Raw genomic sequence first — 23,241 nt, forward strand, 5'->3', positions numbered from 1 at the left:
AGAGTGAAAGAGACAAGAGAGGGGAAAAGAAGGGACAGGGCGAGGAGTAAATATATTATAATCATGATAATTTCAGAGACATAGCATTGTGGCAGCGGTGAGACTTGTGTGGAAGTGTACAGCCCCCAAGCTGAAGAATCTCCAAAAGACTCTACTCCTCTCTTCCCAGTTCCCCCCCACGCTTTTTTTTTTGGCCTTTTTCGCTCCCTTCCAATTACATGCACAATGCATTCTCTCGCACCCACCCTTTCTCTGTTTTCATCTTTCTCTCTGTTTAATGAATTATTATATTATATTACGCCAGCTCGTCTCGTCTCCTTTCCGAATGAATGGCTCTCATTCAAGTGCAATATCATCAACTGTTGATAAACGCAATTAAGATTCAATCAGGTATGTGCTGTCTTTTTCCTGACTGTACATGCATGGGGTGCCGGGGTTGAAATTCTAGCGAAAAATCAAGAGACGAGACAAGCGCGAGCAGACGATGATGATGATCGCCACCCATGGTGTTTTCGGCTTTTATGCTCACTGTGAGATGATAATGATGACTCGATAATAACCTGACCTTGAGCTTTGGTGATGGGAAAGAACAAATCTTGCACTGTTAAGCGCCCAACAAACTAGACCAACGCAGCAAATCTTCCATCGCGTAAAAGTTCAACTCCTTCGCCAATCACAACCGCAGACCTCAACACCTCCACAAGTTTGTTTTGTTCTGTTTTGTTTTTTTCCTCTTTCTTTTTCTTACCGATCCAACATCTGCAGATGAAATTGATGTTCAGTCTCACCAAAACCGGGTCACCCAAAGGTCTCCAATCTCTCAAATTATTTTGGGCCGTGTTGTATTGTCACTGGTGGTCGAATGTCTCACGCTAAGGAAGATGAGAAAATTTGAAAACGAAAAAGAAAAGGTCACGATATCCAGATCACCATCATCATTAATAATTATCAGTAATATTAAGAAGCCAGCTTGATTATTTGTGGAGAACTGATATATGGGGGAAAAGGCTAGGAAAGAGTATGGAATGCAGGTGGCCGTACGCGTTTGATGGAGAGCAGGGGACATGGAAAGTAATTTTGTGTGCGTGGCAGCAGGGGCTCATACGCTATCCACTACATGATGAACATTATATATATATATATATATATAATCAAACCGTACTTCACTGCTTTGCCGCTCAACGGACATTTCGCGCACTTTTGCTGTTTAATATTATATGTAGTCGGGTCACGGCAGCCTCAAATTTCTTCCTCGCTTTGTTGTTCCAAAATCTGAAATTTCCTTGCACCTGTCTCTAGCCAGGACAAAATAAAGTGTACGTAATAAAAAAATTAATAGAGAGAGACTTGACGTAGTGACGGGAAACTGGTTTAATTTATTGCAGGAGACAATGCCATGTTGCTGCTGATGTGGGTATTGGCTTATGTAATTTTTAATTGAATCTAACAGCTTCGTGTTTCATAGTGAACGGCGCGCGCTAGTAGAGGGAGCCAGTAATTATAGGCATAAACAGAAAAGAAGAAGCGCGGAAGAAATATAATTAGTGAATCGACTAATCTAGTTTGGCTGTCCCCTGTGGCCAGAAGCCGACGTAGAATGTGGGTGGAGTGTATGGTTATTCCAATATTAACATATCGAGTCCTCCACTTGAGTCCTTTTAATTATAAATTTTAGTAAATTCTAAATACATACAATTACAGTCAAACTTACTATCTACTTGATTTTGTTTTCGAAAACTATTTTTAGAACAATAAAAAAAATCATTTGAGCTAGCGTTTCTAATTTAATTGTGTGTCTGAATTAAAAAATTTATAATTAAAGTTAAGATTCAAGTGAGGTTAGTAAACTGAGGTTATAATAAAAGTCTGTGACTTTAACGTGATTTATATTTGAATATTTTTTTTCAAAAGTCAGTTGAATAAACTAAAACTTGTTTGGATGATTTAATTTAAAAGTTATTTGAAACGTATAATAACAAAAATAGACATAAAATTTTTTATATATATTTTTGTGACTCATTTGATATTTTTAAGAAAAGATATTAAACTTAAAATTATAAATTTTTAAATAATTAGAATACAAATAAAAAATACATTGACAAATAAAAAATCTTAATTTTTAACATTGCCAACAAAATATGTGTGTGTATATAGTAATTTGATTTAGGTGGCATAAAGTGATTTAGTTAATTAATCTAAAATATTAATTAATTGTTTGATAAAATAAAAACTAATTATGTTCAATGTCTTTTTTATTATAAATTGCCAACAATATATATACATAATTGTACTAATATCCTAACAAGATATTATATAATTAAATTATAATAATAGACAATTATTCCCTCTGATCTTTGCGACTACCACGACAATGGCTCTTGTTGCTTCTTCATCAGAGGTGTACTCATTGAGGTTAGAGCAACTTTAGGAACAAGATGAGTGCTGAGTTTTGAAGGAGAAGTTCAAGCAAGGTTTCAATCCTTAAGAGTAGGTCCAGCTCAAGAAAAAATCCATGAAGCTTTTGAATTTTTGAAGACTGGCAAACCAAGGAAACGATAGAAGAACTCTAAAAAATAAACAAACTCTCGTGAAGATAAGGATAGAAAGGGAAGAACAAAATTTTAAAAGGCACTTAATACCCCTAATGTGGTCTTCCCTGCCCAACGCTAAGTGAAAAGCTCCTTAGATGAGCTTCACCCAAAACGTCCATTTTGCTTCAACGTGCGTTAGTCTTCTCTTTTATTCCAAACATGTGCCAATGGGTTTTTTGCCTCCCAACTTAGGTTGGGAGCCATCAACCTAGGTTGGAAAAGTTTTCCAAACACACACTAAATGTTTTTAACTTAAACTGTCTTCAAGTAAACATAATCGAGTTCATTTTTTTTTTGACTTGTTTTGAAATATATTAGAAAATAAAATTCTAAAACAAGAAAATGGAACAGCCCTAAGCCTCCACCTAATCAATGCGGCAGTGCGTAACTATAGGCACAGAGTTATAAATCATATTTTAAAAGATTTATTGAATCTCATTTATAAATTACAGTACAATATTAATATTTAAAAAATATTTTTAAAATTATCATTTATAACAGAGAAAAAATAGCATAGCATTATTTTTTAAATTTATTATATAACGATATATTAAAATTTTATATACTTTTATTTTTTATATATTTTTTATATTAATATTAATGAAATTAATGAAAATTATTTATAAATACAACCGGATGAGTTTGTGAGTAACAACCTAGAGGTATGGCTAAGAGTCGGAGCCATGTTCCGTATAATTACTCGCATTTATGTATGCGAGAGTACAAGCACTGCCTCGTTGGCCATAGGTATCGACGGAGAGGAGAGACGCGTGGTTGGGTGAAACTTAAAGAGGCGGGAGACGTGGAATGTAAGTGCAACCCGAGTAAAAGGAATCCTTTTCTTTCATCTTAATTAAACTAATTGTGTATATTTCGAGGAAAAGTATATATATATATATATATATAGATAACTTGTATACTGTTTGTGTAGAAAGGAAGAAGCAAGAGCACAAGACATGGGATGAGGCGTTTGGATAGTGACGTTGACGAGCAGAAATGAACAAAGGGTTGAGAGAGCGATCAAGGGGACATGAAGCTTCAGATCACCAGTTTGAACCACAAAGTGTTTCTGCTGGCGCTGTTGCTGCACGTTCAAGTTCATCATCGGTCCCGCCCTGAAATGTCATCTATTTAACTTATCCTCTCGTTCGAATTATTTTAGGACAAATATCACCAAATAACCATTACAGGTATTTGTCACTCCATCTCCTCAATCTCTTGTTGAAAATGAGTTTTTATAAAAAATAACCAAACAACTCCTAAAATTTAAAATAACAAATGATCACCTTATATAAACAACAAATCATTTAAATTTTGACAATAACTAATTCATAATTAATAACAACACATTTAAAATTTAATAAAATTTAAAAACTGACAATACAAGATGAGTACCTATGTTGTATGAATAAATTATTCAAATTTTGATAGTAATTACTTTGTGGTTGACAATAATATATTTGAAATTTAACACGATTGAAAAATTGATAGCACATGTTTAATGGAATAGTTATTCATCATATAAAAATAACAAGTCATTCAAATTTTAACAATAATCAATTTGTGATTGATAGCTACACATTTCAAATTAAACAAGATTAAAAATTTGATAATACAGGTTTAATGAAACAAGTGTTCAGTCTATATAAACAACAAGCCATCCAAATTTTGGTAACAATCAATTTATGATTGATAATAACACATTCAAACTTCAACAAAATTGAAAAATTGATAGCATGAATTTAATGAATAAGTGTTCACCCTATAAAAATAGCAAACAATTCATCATTGATAATAACACATTTGAACAATTAGATTATATTTAATTGTTTCTCTTTTGTCAAGAGAGGTAATAAATCATTTTTCATAAAAATTTACTCTTAATTAAGAATCAATGGGGTGTGGTAAAAAATTAAAATTTTAAGATCATCCTTTGGTATAAAAAAACTCCAAGCAGTCCACAATTGATATTTTTCCATTATTTTATTCACTCCGGTGCCTTTTCGTTTACTATATTTCTGCATGTTGACACTGCTTTATATTTTTCAAGAGTCTGACACGCGGAGCTCTTCATATATCATTCGAATAAATTATTTTATAATGGACAAAAAGGCAACCCTCTGCATAAACATCATCCCTATCTGTCGGACCTCATCTTCAAATTATAGATTTTTTTTTTATTTTATCTTCAGAATATATAAAAAGCACCAAGAAAGCCTTGATCTCTGTTTTTGTGTGCGCGCGCGCGTGGGCACAAGCAAGCTTCATCAATTTCACTCTCATAGCAAGCGTTCTCCATTGGATACGATGAATCGTCGGAGAGAAACCAACGAAATCAACCTTTCATGTTGCTCGTGAAATACTCTATCAGCAGCAACGGGGAAGTGAGGGAGAAAACTGGCATAGGATCTGCCCAATGGACAGGTTTTGCTACGCCATTAATCCGCGCCTCTCACCGCAACGCTATTTCAGTAGTTTTGATGGCCACTCCTAACATGACCACGTTTAAAATTCCAACCACAATCCCAGTTTTTGCCCAATTAACACCGTAATTTTTTAACTATACATTTTTTGCAAGAGCTTCTTTTAAGGATGGACAAAAAAGGCTGTTAGCACTCGAGGGATTCACACACACACACACACAATGCTGAACAGCGCAAAAGCTGATAACTGCAGGAGAGAGACTGCCCCCAAATCATCTAACCTGGGTCCGATATTGTAATTATTTCGACTTGTTTCGAGTGACATGGGCTCTTTTGGGTCATCATAGTTGTTGTGCAAAGATAAGCCCGAGTTCCGCAGCCCAGCGTTTTTTTCCCCAGTTAAACATACCCAAAGTTTTTGGGCCTAGCCTCGAGTAATGATGCCCTTTAGACAAATATTGTCAAATACAGCCCAATCCAGTTCTATCTCCAACAAGCAATATGATCTTTCTTCAACGGGGAGGGAAAAAAAAAATTAAAGCCTCCACCAATTTAATAAGCTGTATATAATTAATTTGAAGCCATGTTATCACCAACAGCTCACTTTACATTTCCCGTGAAGTTCAAAGCCACCTTCTATTTTGTTATACGGTCAGATACAAGTCTTATATGTTAATTATTACATGCAATCTAGTGTGTGTTTAGTTTTTAGTCTACATCTGACAAAAATTCATTTGGAGAATCTAACTATTTGTTGAATTTTACAAAAGTATATTTCAGATGTAGTTTGAAGGTACTTTTAAGGCTTACCCCAACAAGTTAGTGGTTGCTTAAATCCAGCAAGCCATACCGTGCTATGGCGACAAAGAAGCTGGTAGGAATTGTAAAGGCGTTGTGAATATATATGCTGCTATAACTCGTGTTTGTATTATATTACGTCCGCTGGCTTGCATGCTTTGGGGACATTCAAGTGCCGTTAATCTATTTTTATGTCATCTGGTTCTGAAACTTCGATCATATTTTGGGAACTTGCTTTGCTATGAGATGAAGGTTGATACTTGTTCAATGCGAGTGATGCCTCAAATCTGTGGGTTTAATTTTCAAGTCTTGAAGGTCTCTGTTCCTTTCCAGTGCACATTATTGATCACGAGGGTCCAAAGAATGATTTTACGGCTTAACACGAGAGCCTTTTAGAAAAACTCTGCAGAACGCGTACAAAATGTGGCTGCAAAAGTAGAGAAGCATTAATAATGAAGCGAAGGTGAGGTGAAAGGCTGACGCTACCATTTGCTCTGTTAAGGAAGAGAATCGACAGAACACAAATTGAGAATTGAAGGAATCTTTCTTTTGTTGGCGATTCAGATATACTGCTTCGTTGTGACCGTCACTCTTTAGTCGGTCAGTCTGCTTAAAACACACAAGACCTGCATCAGGAAACAGGAATCACGGGTCCCTCTGCTTTAATTGAAAGAGAAAATTGTACACACCGCCTCTGTGCTACAGCCCATTTGCTAAATAAATTTACATGTTAGACAAGCTTGATTTGATTTTATCATCGAATTCTTTATGCTTCTATTCACGATTAAACCCGGGTGTTTTATTTGCTAATATTAACATTTCAAATGCGTACACTCTCTCCTCAAATCTTCAGGCAGGATTGAACGAGAAGCAAGTGAAAGAGTAATGGCCGTTGAAATAGATCAAAGTGTGGCAGTGCAAGTGAATTGCAACAATAATAAACAAAAGAGGAAACAATTAACTAGAAAATTAATGGTGATGACAGAAATCAAGATAGGCAGAGGTGGAGAGAGGAGGGATCCATAAGGACCACAACTCTCCTTAACTTTTTAATTTTTTTTAATAAAATATAGAGATTATATATTTTTAATATCCTAAGTTGACACATTATATAAATTTTGAAACACTAAAATTCTTATTTTAATTATTATATAGTCTTTTACAGTATATATAGTGCAACTGTTTTAATAGTTTAAAAATATAGTTGTTATGGGATCTACTTATTTTTTTTAAAAAAAATAATATTACACATGCTCTTAAAATATTTATGTCATTTTATTTTACTTTCATTTAATATTTAATAAAAAAATTATGAGAATCATTATTAGCAAATTTTTAAAAATTTTAAAATATATTGAATGTTATGTGGTTGATATGTATCATAAAATCATCTATCTAAAAGTTAAAAGGTTATGGTTAAGGTGTTTTTATAACAAAATTACTTTTTTTTATAATCAAGCTATTGAAATTTATGATATGAATAGTTTTATTTTAATATAATTTGATTTCATCTATGTAAAGATTTTGTAATAACTGAGCATCATTGCTGTATTAATATATTTATTTACAGTAATTATCAATTGAAAGAATTAAATGATAAATTCAACAAGTAAGTAATAAAGCTTATTACATTAAATAAAACTTTAAATTCTAATTATACATTTAAATCATTTAATGCTCACAAGGAAGACAAAATTTTTACTAATTTTATGATAATTTATATAGAGAATGAAATCATTAAAATGCTTATCACAGATATAATAACTAATGATTTTCATAACGTGAAAAACTGATGAGCAAAACTTAAAAAAATGAATATGTATTTATTTGTTTTATATGTGTGAAATTGAATATAAATATATAAGTTAAAATATTTATCTTATGTTGGTGATATATATAGATTTAACTTTTCTTTAATTATCATATATATTTTATTATCCTGATTTTTTTCAATAAAGATTTTTTGCTCCACTGCTGAAAGTAGGTATTTACAATTTTGACACTGGATGACAAAACTTATATATTCAAGTTACTAAGTTTCGGGAGAGTAGTCTCTTCATTTTTTCCCCTCCATTTCCCTCCACTTTCCCCATCCCCATCATTCAAATTATTTTATTAAATAATTTTTTTAAATGACAAAATTAATGAATGATGGGGATGGGAGAAGTGGAGGGAAATGGAGAGAAAAGAAATGGAGAGACCCCTCTCCCTTAAGTTCCATCATTAACTGGATTTGTGGTCGGTGCTGCTTACGTGGTTCCCTGCTCCAACTTTGGATATCTCATTTTTGGCGCATCGGTAAGATATCATATTCCCTTGTTTCTCATTCTTCCCCCGTCTTCTTCCTCCATTTGTTTCTTCATTCACATGCGCACCTTCTTCGTCATTACATTACATGCAGACGCCTGTTATGAACAACGGTTTCACTGTTAATCTCAAATTAATCCCTTGCCTCCATGTCTTCCCTCAAAACGACAGCACTTACTGCCGTTGGAGCTGGTAATTTAAATGGGTGGTGGCTTGAATAACTAAGTTCAGCCTGAACTTGTTTAGGTTTTTGATTGACCTGAATATTTGAATTATCATTTTTTTTATTTTTAATTAACTTTTATTTTAAAAATATTTTTTATAAAAATATAAATATCTTTTTTTAGATACTTAAATGATGTAAAAATCCTCAAGTTTTTTAAAAAAATATCCAGTTCTTAAAATTTAAAAATTAATACTGAAATAAATTTTAGATATTAATCTAAAATATTTTGTAGATTAAAAATAATAAAAATATGATAATATGATTATTTTTACCTTTTTAAAAAAGATATATACTAATGCATTCAAATATATAATATCTTAGTATAAAATGACCTAAAACTTAAAAATTTAATTAATATTTATTATATTTTTTGATATTCAATTTTTTATTCAAAATCAAAGTTAGCCTGAATTTTTTCTGCCCTATTTAGGCTAGGCGGAAACAAAAAAAAAAAACACAATTTTTTTTTGGCAATTTGACCTTTTGGTAGTATCACGGTCAAATTGCCTAATCTTTTTAAGCTGGATTCTAAATTTTTTTAAACTTATTTAAATTATCTTGAATTATTGACTCTAAATGCAGAGTAGTGAAGGTAAGAAAAACGTTTTACACAATGTGCTGAAAAATTAAAAACCATGGTAAAGTGGGAGAGGTGCATACCTGTAAATGATGAACAGTTCAGAGTACTGACGAACTTTTTTTTTTTTTAACATAAAAAAGATTATAATTGATGAAACATACCATAGTACAACCTAAAATGAGGTGGTTGAGGCAAAGAACGGTAAAAAATCTGCATATATACGATTCTACAGTTGTGATTTACCAATATTTCTCCAACACGTTAAACTGTCAATAATTCAAACATTTTCTCTTAAAAAGTCCATACATGGGTAAATATAACGAGGGATTCAACTTGCTATTTGCCGCCTGTAATCACGTGAAAATGATTATTCTATTAGCAATGATCAAGAGGGTGATTTCCAACCATCAGCGACCTGAGACTAGTTTTTATCTTAGGTGGTAATATGTGTGCGTCTACATATATCCTGCTTTTATTATGTTTAAAGCCCTTGTCCTCAACTAAACATAAATTCAAATATTTTGGAAGATCGACGGTACACACATACCTATTGCATGAAGATGTACCAGTTATGGAGCAAAACCGAAAATTGACAAAAAAAAAAAAAGCCGAATAAAGATGATAACTTAGCTTGTGAAAATATGGAATGAGCCAAATGAATGAAGGCGACAAACACAGGTAGAGTTGGCATCACATCAGAGACAGAAAACCCAAAGCACTATTCTGCATCGTCGTTTTGGTTAAAAAACAAACACCATTCCCTCCCACAAGACTACCCCCCCTCCCAACCATCTCTATCATTATTAGTTAAGGATTAAATTGCTTCTCGCATCTCGCATCTCGCATCATGCATACTCCCCCCCTGAAGGGTTAAACAAAAGTCACGTTCTCTGTTATTCAAGGTCCCATGAGTGCCCTTCCCTTTGGCTGTCCCACAATATATTTCCAGTAACCCTACGGTTTCACTTTCAGGCCACAAGAATAGAGTGCGCTTCACGTTTCAACTTTTCATAGCTTTTGAGCCAAAGGAAATTGATGATGACGATGATAAGTGGGAAGGGCGTGTTGGCTTCATACTAGGAAGCAAAAGGACGGGCCATTACAAAATAAAGCGAGGGCAAAACTGGAATGTCATTGCCAGAAAAAAAGACAAAAAGGCTTCTCCCAGTCTCAGTAAGCGAAGCCACCGCCAGCTCGGTTTTCTGGTGGTTTCCGGTGATAGCGTGGGGCCGGGGAAGTGGGCGAAGAAGCAGACCGGGGTCTGATGGCAGCAAAAGAACAATTTTCTATGTCAATGCTTTCGTCGTCGTCGTCGTCCATGAACATCTGCTTGCACCTGCACTCCTGGCTACAGAAGGCCTTGTCTCCCCTGCAAGGCCGCAAAATAAGCTCGCGGACATCCACAATGAACCATAAAAGATCCCGGGTTTGCGAGGAGAGAACAGTACTTACTTGTACATGTAGATGTCTTTTTCGAGGGAGAGCCTGTTCCTGCAGAGAAAGCATTGGTCCAGGAAAGCGGAGCGGTTGGAATTTGAAGAGCATGGTGTCTCGTTGTGGAGGATGGAGATGGCGGTTTTGTTGATGACTTGAGGGGTGTTGGTGGGAATAACACCTCTCTGGGATTCCAACACAATACTCAAACCCACCATAGTTCCTGCCGATGACCGAGGGAGCTGGGTGGATCTGGATGGAAACAGTGCATAAAGAGCAGGGGAGAAAGGGGGGTGACTGTACGGAAGAGGGGGTGGGTGGGTTCCGCTGTAGTTACAGCTATTCAGCAGTGAGAAAGAAAGATTTGACTGATGCGGGCCGGTTGAGCGCCACGTAGCGGGGTTTAGTTTGCATTTATGCGGTTGCTGAGGGGAAAAGGTATCATGGTACGAAGGAGCAGCTCCTTCTGTTCAAGTGCGTGCACCAAGAACCAGGAAGAATGCGTCCCTATAATTTAAACCTTTTCGTCATGTACTAGCGCCTGCCCTCTGTTCCGCCATTATCGATTAATATAACGCCTCTTTTTAATCCTCCATTTCTTCGCAATCTTGTATGGGATGGTATTGCTTCAAAATACATATGGTATACGTGTATGTCCTACGTGGATGAACAGTATTCATGCTGGCAGAGTTAGTCCATTTAGTACAGACTAATGAGACACTGACTGCGCGTTTATCTTTTAGCTTTCCCTTCAACTGCCAGAATTTTTATCACAATCGGCTTCTTCCGCAAAAATGATCCATGTTTTCTTTCTTTGTTGCATTCTTTCCAATCTTGCATCGTAACCCACCCTAATGATGAAGGACCAGCATTTATTTCATGTGTGTAGATTTAATTTTGCAAACAGACACCAACCTTTTACTATGGTAAGAGAATTCACGCAAACTGCACAAACCCTCCAGGGTCAGAACTCTCAACTTCTCCCTTTATATTCATGAGGTGCTTCCTTGTTATTGAGCCATCAAAGCTCTAGCTTCGTGTATGTCTATTTGTGTGTCAAGGAGATGAAGCGGTTAACCGATCTGAGGTTGGGCATTTTGGGACGCATGAGATGTAAAACCAATTAGGTTGCAGAAAAGAACAGAATGGTTGGAAGGAGTGAAAAGGACAAGTGAATATGACGTGAAAGTATGATTTGGTAGGGTGGGGGAGATGGCCCGGCATGAAGCCTAGCGTGAATGGTATTATTGTCGTGAACAATATGATTTGCAACTGTTTTTATAATTTACAGTAATGCAGTGATTTTAAAGTAAAAGAAGTTACCTAGGGGGAAAAGGAGGGCCACCCTTAGGGGTGGATATGCGTGGTTGCACCCAGCGTAGTACAAAAGATTCCACGCCCAAAGCCGCCTTCCCCGTCGACAAATGTCATTCCTGCCTCCTCTGTACTCCCTTCCTATCTTCAACACATCTATTGTACTTTTTTATTTTTCTGGTTGGCCAAAACGCATCCATATCCTATAACTCGCTCGAAAAATGCTATATATATAATGGATAAAAGCTAAATTACATCTAATTTAAACTCCTTAAATTTTGGGCTGTGCTTGGATGATTTTCCTAACTTATAAAAAGAAATACCCACGCAACAACTCCATAGAAAAGCTACGCCGTGCGCTGATATTTCCACAAATAAGTGCATTTATGACTAGGATTTTGCAACTGATCCAAAGTTTAGTATTCGATCCGTTCATTAGTATTCCAAGGCCCAAAACCTGGTGGAGCGCCCTACTTTGCTTGGTGGTGGTGGTGGTGGTGTTGTTATCATTATCATTTTGCACTGCTCGACGATGGATTTGACAGATGAAGAAGAATCGACATCATCTGGAAATTAATAACAAAAAATACAAAGGATTGTTCAGCTTTGTTTGGACACCAACATCCGGACAACACTCTCTAGATCAATTCATTCTAAACTCTGTTCAGTCTCCTCCAGGGGATCGGAGGATGGAAGCAAAATTATCTTACATTTATGGTCAATTTCAAAAGAGGAGGATTAAGGATAGAGTGAAAGGATTGTACGAGCCCCATTCAAAAAGTTTTATTCATTCTATACATTTTTCAGTTTAAATCAACAAAAATAAATAATCAAAATTTAGAAAATCCAAATTCAAAGGGAAAACCAGAGAAGAAGGATCGATCCTGAGCAAGATAATATCATGCCTATATCAAATACTCGTATGGGCTGTTGCATGTTCGCTTCTTCTGAACCAAGGCGATGCTTTTACATGCAGAATTGCAGATAGTGTTTGAGTTCGCTGGTGTGAACTGTAACGCATGAAAATCAATGTGAACTCGGTAATTGAGGGACCTCGAAGGGGAAGTTGACACAAGTTTCGTTCTTTTGAGGTTTTGAAGGATTGAGAGAATGTGAACCATTTTGGGAGAGTTGGTTCATGCAAGAGTGAAGAATGAACAAAGGAGTCGAAGATGCTTCTCATGATCTGAATCCCATTTTTAACTACGCATGGCAATGATATATTTGAGCATCTGATCTGTCGTGTAAAATTGCAGGGACGCGAAACCATTTTACATATACCCGTCAACGAGTCTAAATTTCCAACGATGGCTTTTGGAGATTCAAAAAATGCAGCCTCTTCTCAGCTTGAGAACAAATCAGATATCAATATTTAAATTTCATAGCACACTTTAATTTAATAGACGCGCGTCCCTTCACCCCCTGCCAGACTGCCAATCTGCACTTGTTCAGCATTCGGGTCTTAATCTCCAAAGTTAGGCTAGTTTTTACGCTGACCAGACTGTTGAACAATTTCTAACCAGTTTCATTTTTATATTTGTGCTCGTCATAGCATTGCATTGATCCTTGAAGTACTGTTCTCCTTGTGTCAAATCCAAAACGAAACAGGATTGTTTATCCAAGGGTCCTTAATTATTCCACATAACAGTGCCATATCCCAAGCTTGCTTTGCAGCTTGGGGAGATGCTTTTGCTTTTCCCCGTATCTTTTTCCAAGAAAAAAAAAACATAAGAAAGGGCGAATTAATTTGAGATCCCACGCACTGCATTTAAATACTATAAGGTTCGTTAATAATAGATTAGTCACTTAGGATGATTTAGTTGTAACAATCAGCAAGCACAAGAGTTGTTCACAAATGATCAGCATAAACCACCCACACTCAACAAGAAACTGAAGGACAAGGATGAAAACACAAGCAGAAGTGAAGGACGAAGATGCAAACAGAAATAACATTAAAACTTGTGAAAGAAATCATAGATGTGCTTGTTGATATCAAGGGGCCTTTCTTGATGGAGAAAGTGAGCCACCCCTTGCATCACAACTACATCCTCCAGAAGCGGCACATCTCTCTTCATCCCTCCCTTGTGAATGTAATCTTTCATTCCCGGCGCATTATAGGTCAAGTCCACATCACCCACTATAAACTTCACCGGCACCTTTATTTGAGCACCTGTCCACGGGGCCGTCAGTTCCCAATTCCTGCAATATTCAACAGAAGCTATCATCAATTCTATTCTAGAATGGATTAAAAAACAACCCTTTCTTTTCTTTTAAAAGGAAAGTTGTACATGACATACAGATCCAAATTTCTATAGTAGTTCAATCCCCCGGTGAAGCCGGTTTTGTCATATTTGGTGGCATAGTAGTTGCATTCTTCCTCGGATAGCCATGGGGGCAGCACAATGGGAGCATCGCGTGGATGTCCAAACCCTTTACCCTTTGGCAGATAAAGTGGGCCAGGGTTGCGGTATGTCAGGAATTCCTTCACAACTCTCTCGGTGCCAATTTGACCAAACTCAGACTCAATGTCTCCAGGCTCCTGTAATGATGAAGCAACAACCAACAACTATATTACTAGCTACACAAAACCTACACCAGTGAACATCCTCTGTGATTAATTAACCAGAGCTTTGTCTTCGGGGCGAAGTTAATGGAATACCTGCCTGTTGGGGGGAAAAGGAAGGGGGGCTTCGAGTCAAAAACACGGCAAGTAAAACTGAATTCTTCCCCTAGCTTAAGCTTCCAATCTTGATGGAAGTCGATCAGATAATATATTAAATGTAGTTATTGAGACAGAACATGTCCCCCCTCGGATCAAAAGCTTCCATGACAAATAAATTAAAATTCCCGAACCCAGGCATGTAGGCAGGGCATAGTGAGGATGTGATGAATTGATGCCATAAAGCGCTTGACCCACTAATTTAAACTAAAATTAAATATGTTGTAATTCTCCTACACATCACTATCACGGAAATGCTAACAGTTGTAACAGAAGCAAGTCGGAAGTCGGAAGTACACCTGAAATCTGCAAATATAGTAATCAGTGCCATACACAGCTCTTAAGGTGTCAAGCGGCTTTCTTTTAGGGTTCCTGGGGGTGAAAGGGACGCTCAAGTTAACCAAAGCCCTGACTCTTTCAGGGCGATAGAGGCAGAGATACCAGGCAGTGATGGCTCCCCAGTCATGTCCGACCACAAACACCTTATCTTCACCGGGCGCAATGACGTCCAGAAGGCCAATAAGGTCGCCGACGATGTGGAGGCTGGTGTAGGCAGCGGGTGCGGCCGGAGCGTCTGTGTCACCGAAGCCACGGAGGTCTGGAGCCACGCACCGGTAGCCTAAGGAGGAAAGGGCTGCGATCTGGTGGCGCCACGAGAACCAGAGATCAGGGAAGCCATGGATGAATAGGATCAAGGGGCCCTGACCCTTCTCTGCTATGTGCATGTTGATTCCATTCACGCTTACTGTTCTGTGCTCTATCCCCTCCATGCTCCGGCACGCGTGGGTATCGCTTGCTTTGCTGGCCATCCTCTGTTGGAGGTTGCTTCCTGGCTTTATACAAATCAAGTGAGACGATGCCCCCCGCTTTTCTTTGCTTCTTTTTCGTTGTAAAAGCAAAAGCCATCTGCCGCCGTAAATCATTGTCTCTTTTTTTACCCCCCGTGCGTGTCATGCCACTAGTTTAAAAATCAACAGTATCTTATTTTCATGAGAAATCTTAATTTAAAAAATGTGAAGTGTTGTTATTATTATTAATATAAGTAAAGGACTCACTGCCTTTTCTATTTCGTCATATTAATTAATCGATTAAGTTGGGAAGCGTGAATTTCAGCCCAAAAAAAAATGTGACCGAGGCCCAAGGGCCCAAAAGAGCAAGCGGGGAGCATCTTTATGTGAATCACGTGTGTTGTGAAAATTCAAAATTGTGCCCATCAGAAGGACTGAGCTTCCTCCTTTGAAAGAGGAGCTTCCTTTATCTCTTCTTTAAAACAGAGGTAATCTAAACAATTTAAATTTAATTTTTTAATTTTTAATTTTTAATTTTTATTTTTAAAATAAAAAATATAAAAAAAATTTAATAAGTATACTTATGAATCTGATAATCTAAATTTAACATAAATAATCTAAATTTAATATAAAAATTTAAATTAACTTTTCAAACATATTTTAGACAGTTTAAATATATTTTAAACAGAACAATAAATTTATTAAAAAATATTAATATTAAATTTAGAGCATTTATATTAAATCTAAAGTTAGATTGATAAGTATATTTATTAATAATTTTTTACAATTTTTATATTTTAAAAATATAAATTTAAAATAAAAAATAAAAATATTAGTCTAGATTAAATTTCGGCGGTTCAGACTATGCCATACAAGGAAGCGCGTCACTTTGGACGATGGGGAAGGATACTTCAGTTCACTGCGAAAATTATCGAAGCGGCAGCGAGCAGGTTACGACTTCGGAGGCCCACATTCAGGATCGGATCATACTTGAGAAGAAGCCATTGTACAGAGAGCCCGTGAGTTAATCTGGATTAGCTCAAAATATTATTTATATTGAAAAAAATTCAGATTTCTTCGTAAACCATTATCTTGATTCGGTGAGACTCTGACTCACCAGTCACCATCGCTGCCCCCCACTCTCGCTCGTTCAGTGACTTGCTTCACGGACACCCGCTTTAGAGACGCTGCAGCAGCACGGTCTCCTTCTTTTTCATCTTCACCGGCCATTCACTGTTCAGTCTTCTTCTTATTAGTTCAGTCGCTCGGCTTCCTCCTCCTTTCTTCTTCGTCTTCGTCGTTCAGTCTACCTCCTTCGCTCGCTCAGCATGAAAAAATGGCAACCTGAGAACTGAAATGATTCTTCTGGTTTCGTCCCATCAACAAATAATAGTCAGAAAGCGTGTTGGCCGCTCAACCTTTGAAAGGCGCTCTCCATATTTTTAAAATATCAACCTAATTAATTAACGGTCCGTATTACTTATCGTGTACATATTTTTTTAAAATATTTTTCTTGTAAATGTATTACAGACTACTACTTTGGTTTCTTACTCCTCATTTTCTTTTCTTCTTAATTTCATTGTAAAATAAATTGTTATTATACAACACAATTATCAAATAAACACAGAAGTCCGATTTGTTACAACTGTACTTGGCTATATAACTTTTTATGTGTGTTCACCCTGTTCAATTTACCATCTCTAATCATCAAGTTTTGTAAAAATATTTGTAATAATGTCGCCATTGCCATCTGGCATGTCCAAACTCCACAGGTTTTATGCTTTTATCATTCTTTTCTATCCGCTCATTCATTGAATTTTTTTCAATTATTGGAAATAACATGTTATATGAGATTGAATAGCGTGCAAGTACCTTTTGTCGTGCATCGGTGCGTATTTTATTTTCATTTATCTGTTCTGGGTTAATAATTGTTGATGAATCCATGAATTCAAATATTGATCCCACTAGGAACATTTTAACTGTTGGCGAAAATTATACTAACCACCATCAGAGGAGGAAAAACTAATATTGAAGGGCAAAAAAATTGTCAAGTGATAGAAATTAGGTCAAAAGGATCAAGGTTTCAAAACAAAAAAATAAATAAAAGTGCACTTTTATATCTAAGCTTCCGGGATTTATAATGAGCTTTGATGATTCTTAAACACATTTTCATAATTTACAAAACTTTTACAAGTTACAATTTATTTGCAATACACATTTTTTCCTCATTAGTTAGGCTAGCAATTAGCTAAAAAGTTTACAAAGACAAAAGAATCTAGTTCATGTGAACAATCACGGGCCATTTTGGCTAAGAAATCAACACACTTGTTTGTCTTGTATTTGAATTCTTTGCGTGGAATGCATATATGGCGACAAGTGGTAGCATGAGAGGCGTAAGACTAAATCTACTCAAAAATCTTTATGCTGCTAACAATATTCAATAAAACAGTGGGTGCATAGACTATAGTAACTTTTTCATCTTCCTTCATTGTTTAGTCGGCACATTTTAGGGGTAAAACCCATTTCTCTATTTCATCAAGAAGCTTGTTAATTGTTGTTCATTGTTTTTTTAGTCATCGACCTTTGTGGGTGTTGAAGACGCCAGTAGTTTTTACTTCCTTTGACTTCCCCTGTTAACAAACCCTTCTATGTATAATTGTTTTTCTCTGTCACGCTGTTTGAGGGAAAGGAAAAAATAAGAAATTGAAGTGATTGCCATTTATTGTAATGTTTGAGATTTATTTTTATTTATGTTGAGAAAAGAGGATGTTTTTATTTATGCATATGTTGGAAAGAGGATGATTATGTTTGCGTCTATGCTGAAAAAGAGTATGATTTATTGAAGAATTGCACCAGGGGCTTTGAATCGAAGAGGGAATAAACACTAGGAAAAAAAAATGGAACCAGCAAAATTTTAGCCATTGATATAATCAATGTCTAATAAACTGCCACATGCCGCCTTGCATTTCACGCGTGGACCTAGTCCATGCATGGGATCCGAATCCGTTTGCCTTGGGAGCAACATGTGAGATCTTTTAGTCTGTACAAATGTTCTCTTGCGCCTCTGTTATGTCTTCAGCAAAAGGATGATCAGTCTTTACACCTCTATGAATGAGGTTAATCGTGTCCAATGAATCATAGTATATGAGCGCCTTCTCAATGTCGAGACTTGAGCATTGCAGGCCACGTTTAATAGCATAGACTTTGGCTACAGCAATAGAAAGGTTGCCCGGATTTGTAACAAAACCTTTCATCCATTCACCCTCTAAATTCTGAGCCAAGCCACCGCAAGTAGCATTGTTCTGTTAATTCAAAGAGGTGTCCACCTCTACTCGTATCGTGTTTTTGGGAGGGAGCCACCCATTTAAGAAGATGAGTATTAGCCAATGCCAAATGATGTATTTTGCAGATGATCCAAATCTCTTTCTTCCACTAATCCCCTCCTGCGTGCCTGGATGATGTCCACAGTAGTGTAATCAGTCCCTTCCAAAAACTCTCATCCAAGGCCAGGGACGAAAAGATCTACCTTTGATAGGTTGGGAGGTGTTCATCCGAAGCTTTCAACATTTTCACAGTTGATCTTTCAAAATTTACAAATAAATTTTCATGATTTGCAATTGAGCTATAAAATCAACTACGCGAGGGCATTTTCATTCATTTGTCGCATCAATCATTGATCTTCAAGTTAATGTTATACCAATTGCATGAGTGGCTTGATTTCAAAGATATCAAAATGATTGGTCCAAAAATAAAATTCAAATATTTCTACCCAGATTTTTCTTCAAACACGCCTCATTACTTTTTTTCCTTAATAAGGAAATATACATCACGAGTCACTACTTGACCAACGGTCGAATGAAGTAGGAATTCCGTGGCATGAAGCGAGATCGTTCTAAGATAGCGAGTCACTGCATGTTGATTTTTTTGTATGTTATTTCATAACAAACTCTTGTTATTAATATATAAAAATTCATTTATCTTGATTTGATTGAATAAAAATATGTTAAGTATATAAAACTAAACATAAAAATCTTCATTTAGAAAAAAATTGCTTCCATTTGAAAACCAATTTCAAGCAATCTTTGTTATGGCATTTACTGTATTTAAAATTTAAAAAACAATGCAAGGGTAAAATTCAAGAAACACTGTATAATAGCATTATATAAAATGTACAATGTTTAACTAGTATTTCATAACATGTAAAAACAACGCAGGTTGTTTATTCCTCATAATATCAAAAATAAAAACCATGCAATGTATCTGAAAATAATATATCTGCAATTTTTTTAGACAAAAAATAGATCCATCAGTAAAAATAAGTTAGTTGGAAAGAAAAAATAATTTAATTCAATATTTTTTACTTTCCATTTTAATTCAATTCAATGAATCGTTGAACACCAAAAAAAAAAAATTCAATGGTTCAATGTGGGATCCCTCTACCCATTGCAGCACAAGGAGCGTCCAACGCCACACGAGTTGTCACTAAAAGACAGCTGCAGACCGCAAGGGCATTTAACAGCTCAGCGGAATAAACGATATTTGTTTATACGACTCCTTTCAGTTTTTTTTTTTTTTAATTTAGTTTTTATAAGCCATATTTACTATTTTTTTCTAAAACTTTTAAAAAATAAAATCAGTTAAATATTAAAATTAAATTAAACTTTTTAAGAAAATTTCAAAACTATGATTGACATGGTTGGTTGAGAAGATGGATAATAAAAAGACATGAATTAAGAGTGAAAAGCATAAGGATACTTTTAAAATTGGGTGATAAATATTTGATCAAATTTCATCAACAAACTTGGATTAAGAAAAAGTGTATAGTAGGACCGAGATAGTAATTAATATCAATATTAACAATCTATTATTAATAAAGTTGGCCCACACTGCATGTTTAGTTGTTTACCCTCCTCCGTTGCGACATCGTCATCGGGTGCCTATGCTATGACCTATGACCGTCCCGGGTTCAGGGACTCTCGCTCTGAAATTCCATCAGTCCCTGAGCACTCGTTGTCGTTCTGCTTTCACGTCTCCCTCTGAATTCTGAACACTGAACTGAAGTATGGCTCGCCGCTCGCCTTTTGAGTTTTGACACTTCTATTACTCCATCTTGAAACGTCGCCGTTGGGACGGGGTGGGGCACTGGTCGGGTCCTGTGGCCTTTCTTTCCTGGTGGTTTTACATGCCCCCATGGGGTCCCACCCTCCTGCTATCGTCTTTGTCCTGTTTTTCCATCTCCCTTATTTTCCGTTTTCCATACTCAAATATTTCTCCCCCTTTTTTATACTCATCACCAGACTTTGATCAGAGAGAACCCGATATTACTAGCATCTCTCTCCTCAAAAATTCAAGTAACCAACACTTGAATCCCACAGGGACGAGGAGGAGGATCCATCCATTCTCCAGTGGATCCAAAAGCCAAAATCGAAATTTCAAAAATAAAAAATAAAAAACCAGACAGAGAATAAATCCACGGCCCACATCATAAATTTAACCCATTTCCCCTGAATAGATAGCTACAATTAGTTGCTGTAGACACGGTTAAACAGCTAGTTCGAAAGCGGCGAGCGGTTGCTCAAGTGACCAAGTATAAGGGCACGGCCGAGGTGGACATCCTCTGCTGCTGCTCCATTGTGAGTTGCCGGAGACTCAGATAAGGTATATCCAGCTCGCCCTTGGCCAGCGGACCCGAAGATGGCCTGCTGGTGGGCAGGTATGGTGTGGTCGACCCGCTCCTGCTCTCCGTCAAGTACACGGGTCCCGACAAGGAGGCCCTGAAAGCGCGAGCCCTGGCCCGGTGGACGTCGTCATCCACATCTCGCCGTTGTTGATGAGCGCGCCTCCATTTGAAGAAGAGGAGAGCAGTTTTCCACCAGCGCTTCCTTTTGGGCTTGTGAATCTTGCCGGACTCGTCCTTAGAGATGGGTTTCTGCAGCTTGAAGTGTATGGAGTCTATGGATCTTGCAGTCTCGCGCTTGTGCTTCATGGCTTCTTCCAGCACCTGCTTTCGCCAACAACAATGAACGGATCATTAAAGGAAGAAGAAAAGGACACAAAGACACGCAGAGACGGAGGGATCAAGAGATGGACCTGAAAATAATCAATCTGGGGGTCAAAGCCATAGTCACTGAAGTGCTGAGGCTCTGGCATTGGGAAGACGGGGGATTTGGCGGACATTCGTGACTAATTGCTCGGTATTTCGGGGAATAGATGCTATGGAAGGGGTGAAACGGACGAGGAGATGAGAAACTAGTGAGGTTGAGGGCAGGAGCGAACAGGGAGAAGCCGTTGCCGTTGCCGCTGCCGCTGGTAGACCCTAGTAAATGCTTTTCACGTCTCTGAGACTTCCCCATGCTCCCTTTTTATTTATTTACTTCCTCCCACTCCTTTTTTTTTTTATTAAAAGAAAATCACATTTATGTCCTCTCCTCACACACTCGTCACGAGAAAACGCATCTGAATGTCAGTGAAACAGTCATGGATGCGGGACAATGTAACTTAACTGACTCGCTATTTTTCTCCCATGTCAAGTTGTTGTGATAAAAGAAGTGAAATTCTTTTTCTTTCTTTTTTCGTTGATTGGATGACAACTTCAACCTAGCTTCACGCGTGAACGGGAATTATTTAAACCTTCTAATCCGCCGATCCACCTTAGTGGTGAGGGGTAACGTTGCCTTTTCCTGACATGTTCTCGTCATCTCCTCCCCGATCTGCTCTCTTTTAGGATCCCCCCCCCCCCCCTTTTTTTTCTCGTTAATTTTTTATGCGAATTTGGGCACCTTCGGCCGATTGGTCTCGTCACTGTGGAGTGAGCATTCAAAGGCTCTTTTGAACGAACCAAAGTGTTCCGTGGATGGAGAATAGAGTTTGTTTAGTCGCTTTCAATCTTAAGGTGCCGATCCTTGCACTTTTGTTGTGTATGCGAAAGTAAACCTTCTTTTATTTATGGATCAGGCTGAAATTTATGCTGCGAGTTTAGCAACGTTGTTCCGGTTTGAACAACATCAATTGATCTAAACTGAACAAAATCGACTGCAAATAACGATGGTGTTTATTTTCGTAATGTCCTGGGCAAATAATAATAATAATTTCATAATGTCAAAATTGATAGACTTCGTTTGGCATTGATTTGTTTCGACTTGAATCAGACCAAACACGTCCTCTTCGTTAATTTTCGGCTTTATACTTGTAAATTCCTAACATCAGGCCCAGTTCCACATACATGAAATCTCTTCAAGTTTTCTCTACTATAGTTATCAAGAAAAAATAATAATTAGAGATCTCATAATAATATTAATTATAATTATATATCCTGAGTTATTAAAATCTCAAAAATAAATTATGATTTTTATTTGTAATAAAATATTTTTGTTAATTAGTTTGAGATTTTCAACTGACACTACAAAGATCTTAAATATCTTTTATTCATTTCCCAAAAGATTTATCAATATATCTTGAGTGTATTTTGTAGCAACCAATTTATTTATATATTGACAGCAAAAAATTATAAGTGATTGACTTATATTTCACAACTAATTATCATAAATTCTCAATTAACATTATAAATAATTTTCAGTGTATTTTATTAATTTTTTAAGTGATTTATTTATATTTTGATAGCAAAAAGTTGAGATTATTCTTGTAAATTTCCAGCTGGTATTACAAATATCCTCCGTGTATTTTGATCCCAAGAAACTATTTGCATTTTTTTAAATTACAATTAAGGACCATAACTTGTTATTAAAATTTTAATAATTCAAAGCCTGTAATTATAATTAATATTCTTGTGGAGCCTTTAATTGTCATTTTTCCTCATGTTATTTATCATAGAATTGATACTGCTTAAATTTATATTATCTTTACAAATCGAATTAAATAGACAAATACGTTGAGATTTCGATATATTGATGCTTGGAGATTTAATTCAATATTTCTAAATTTTTCAATAAGGTTAATTAGAGAGTATACATGTGTGATAGTATGAATATTTAGTTTTATTTAAAAAATGAACGTGAATTTAAATCGAATTGATTATAGATAGAATGAATATGGTTGGGTTTT

General features: G+C 36.4%; 3 protein-coding genes across 3 annotated transcripts; all 3 read right to left on the bottom strand.

Moving 5' to 3' along the window:
* Nucleotides 1-9,563: 9,563 nt before the first annotated feature.
* LOC129319232 (FCS-Like Zinc finger 15-like) lies at nt 9,564-10,811 on the bottom strand. Its single transcript, XM_054964233.1, has 2 exons — nt 10,378-10,811; nt 9,564-10,294 (listed from the first exon to the last, which is right to left on the bottom strand). Exons 1-2 carry the CDS (start codon nt 10,575-10,577, stop codon nt 10,096-10,098), a joined length of 399 nt encoding a protein of 132 aa, XP_054820208.1. The 5' UTR covers nt 10,578-10,811; the 3' UTR covers nt 9,564-10,095.
* A 2,604-nt stretch (nt 10,812-13,415) lies between these two features.
* Nucleotides 13,416-15,264, bottom strand: LOC129319336 (uncharacterized). Its single transcript, XM_054964369.1, has 3 exons — nt 14,692-15,264; nt 13,971-14,212; nt 13,416-13,872 (listed from the first exon to the last, which is right to left on the bottom strand). The coding sequence occupies exons 1-3, from the start codon at nt 15,199-15,201 to the stop codon at nt 13,626-13,628; spliced, it is 999 nt and encodes a 332-aa protein (XP_054820344.1). The 5' UTR covers nt 15,202-15,264; the 3' UTR covers nt 13,416-13,625.
* Nucleotides 15,265-20,021: 4,757 nt separating this feature from the next.
* Nucleotides 20,022-21,565, bottom strand: LOC129320760 (uncharacterized). The gene is made up of 2 exons (XM_054966344.1): nt 21,271-21,565; nt 20,022-21,181 (listed from the first exon to the last, which is right to left on the bottom strand). The coding sequence occupies exons 1-2, from the start codon at nt 21,355-21,357 to the stop codon at nt 20,756-20,758; spliced, it is 513 nt and encodes a 170-aa protein (XP_054822319.1). The 5' UTR covers nt 21,358-21,565; the 3' UTR covers nt 20,022-20,755.
* Between the last annotated feature and the right edge of the window lie 1,676 nt (nt 21,566-23,241).

The sequence above is a fragment of the Prosopis cineraria genome, unplaced genomic scaffold (assembly GCF_029017545.1).
Source record: "Prosopis cineraria cultivar Desert tree isolate PC_DT_omini unplaced genomic scaffold, ASM2901754v1 PC9, whole genome shotgun sequence".
NCBI lineage: Eukaryota > Viridiplantae > Streptophyta > Magnoliopsida > Fabales > Fabaceae > Prosopis > Prosopis cineraria.

What these genes read in the sequence shown, in the direction of transcription:
- LOC129319232 (XM_054964233.1), bottom strand. Translation starts at nt 10,577, where the DNA reads ATGGTGGGTTTGAGTATTGTGTTGGAATCCCAGAGAGGTGTTATTCCC. An exon ending in AAAGACATCTACATGTACAA is followed by an intron (nt 10,295 to 10,377) that starts GTAAGTACTGTT and finishes GCGGCCTTGCAG; the next exon opens with GGGAGACAAGGCCTTCTGTA.
- LOC129320760 (XM_054966344.1), bottom strand. Translation starts at nt 21,357, where the DNA reads ATGTCCGCCAAATCCCCCGTCTTCCCAATGCCAGAGCCTCAGCACTTC. An exon ending in CCCAGATTGATTATTTTCAG is followed by an intron (nt 21,182 to 21,270) that starts GTCCATCTCTTG and finishes TGGCGAAAGCAG; the next exon opens with GTGCTGGAAGAAGCCATGAA.
- LOC129319336 (XM_054964369.1), bottom strand. Translation starts at nt 15,201, where the DNA reads ATGGCCAGCAAAGCAAGCGATACCCACGCGTGCCGGAGCATGGAGGGG. An exon ending in ACTATATTTGCAGATTTCAG is followed by an intron (nt 14,213 to 14,691) that starts GTGTACTTCCGA and finishes TCATCATTACAG; the next exon opens with GAGCCTGGAGACATTGAGTC. An exon ending in TACTATAGAAATTTGGATCT is followed by an intron (nt 13,873 to 13,970) that starts GTATGTCATGTA and finishes TGAATATTGCAG; the next exon opens with GAATTGGGAACTGACGGCCC.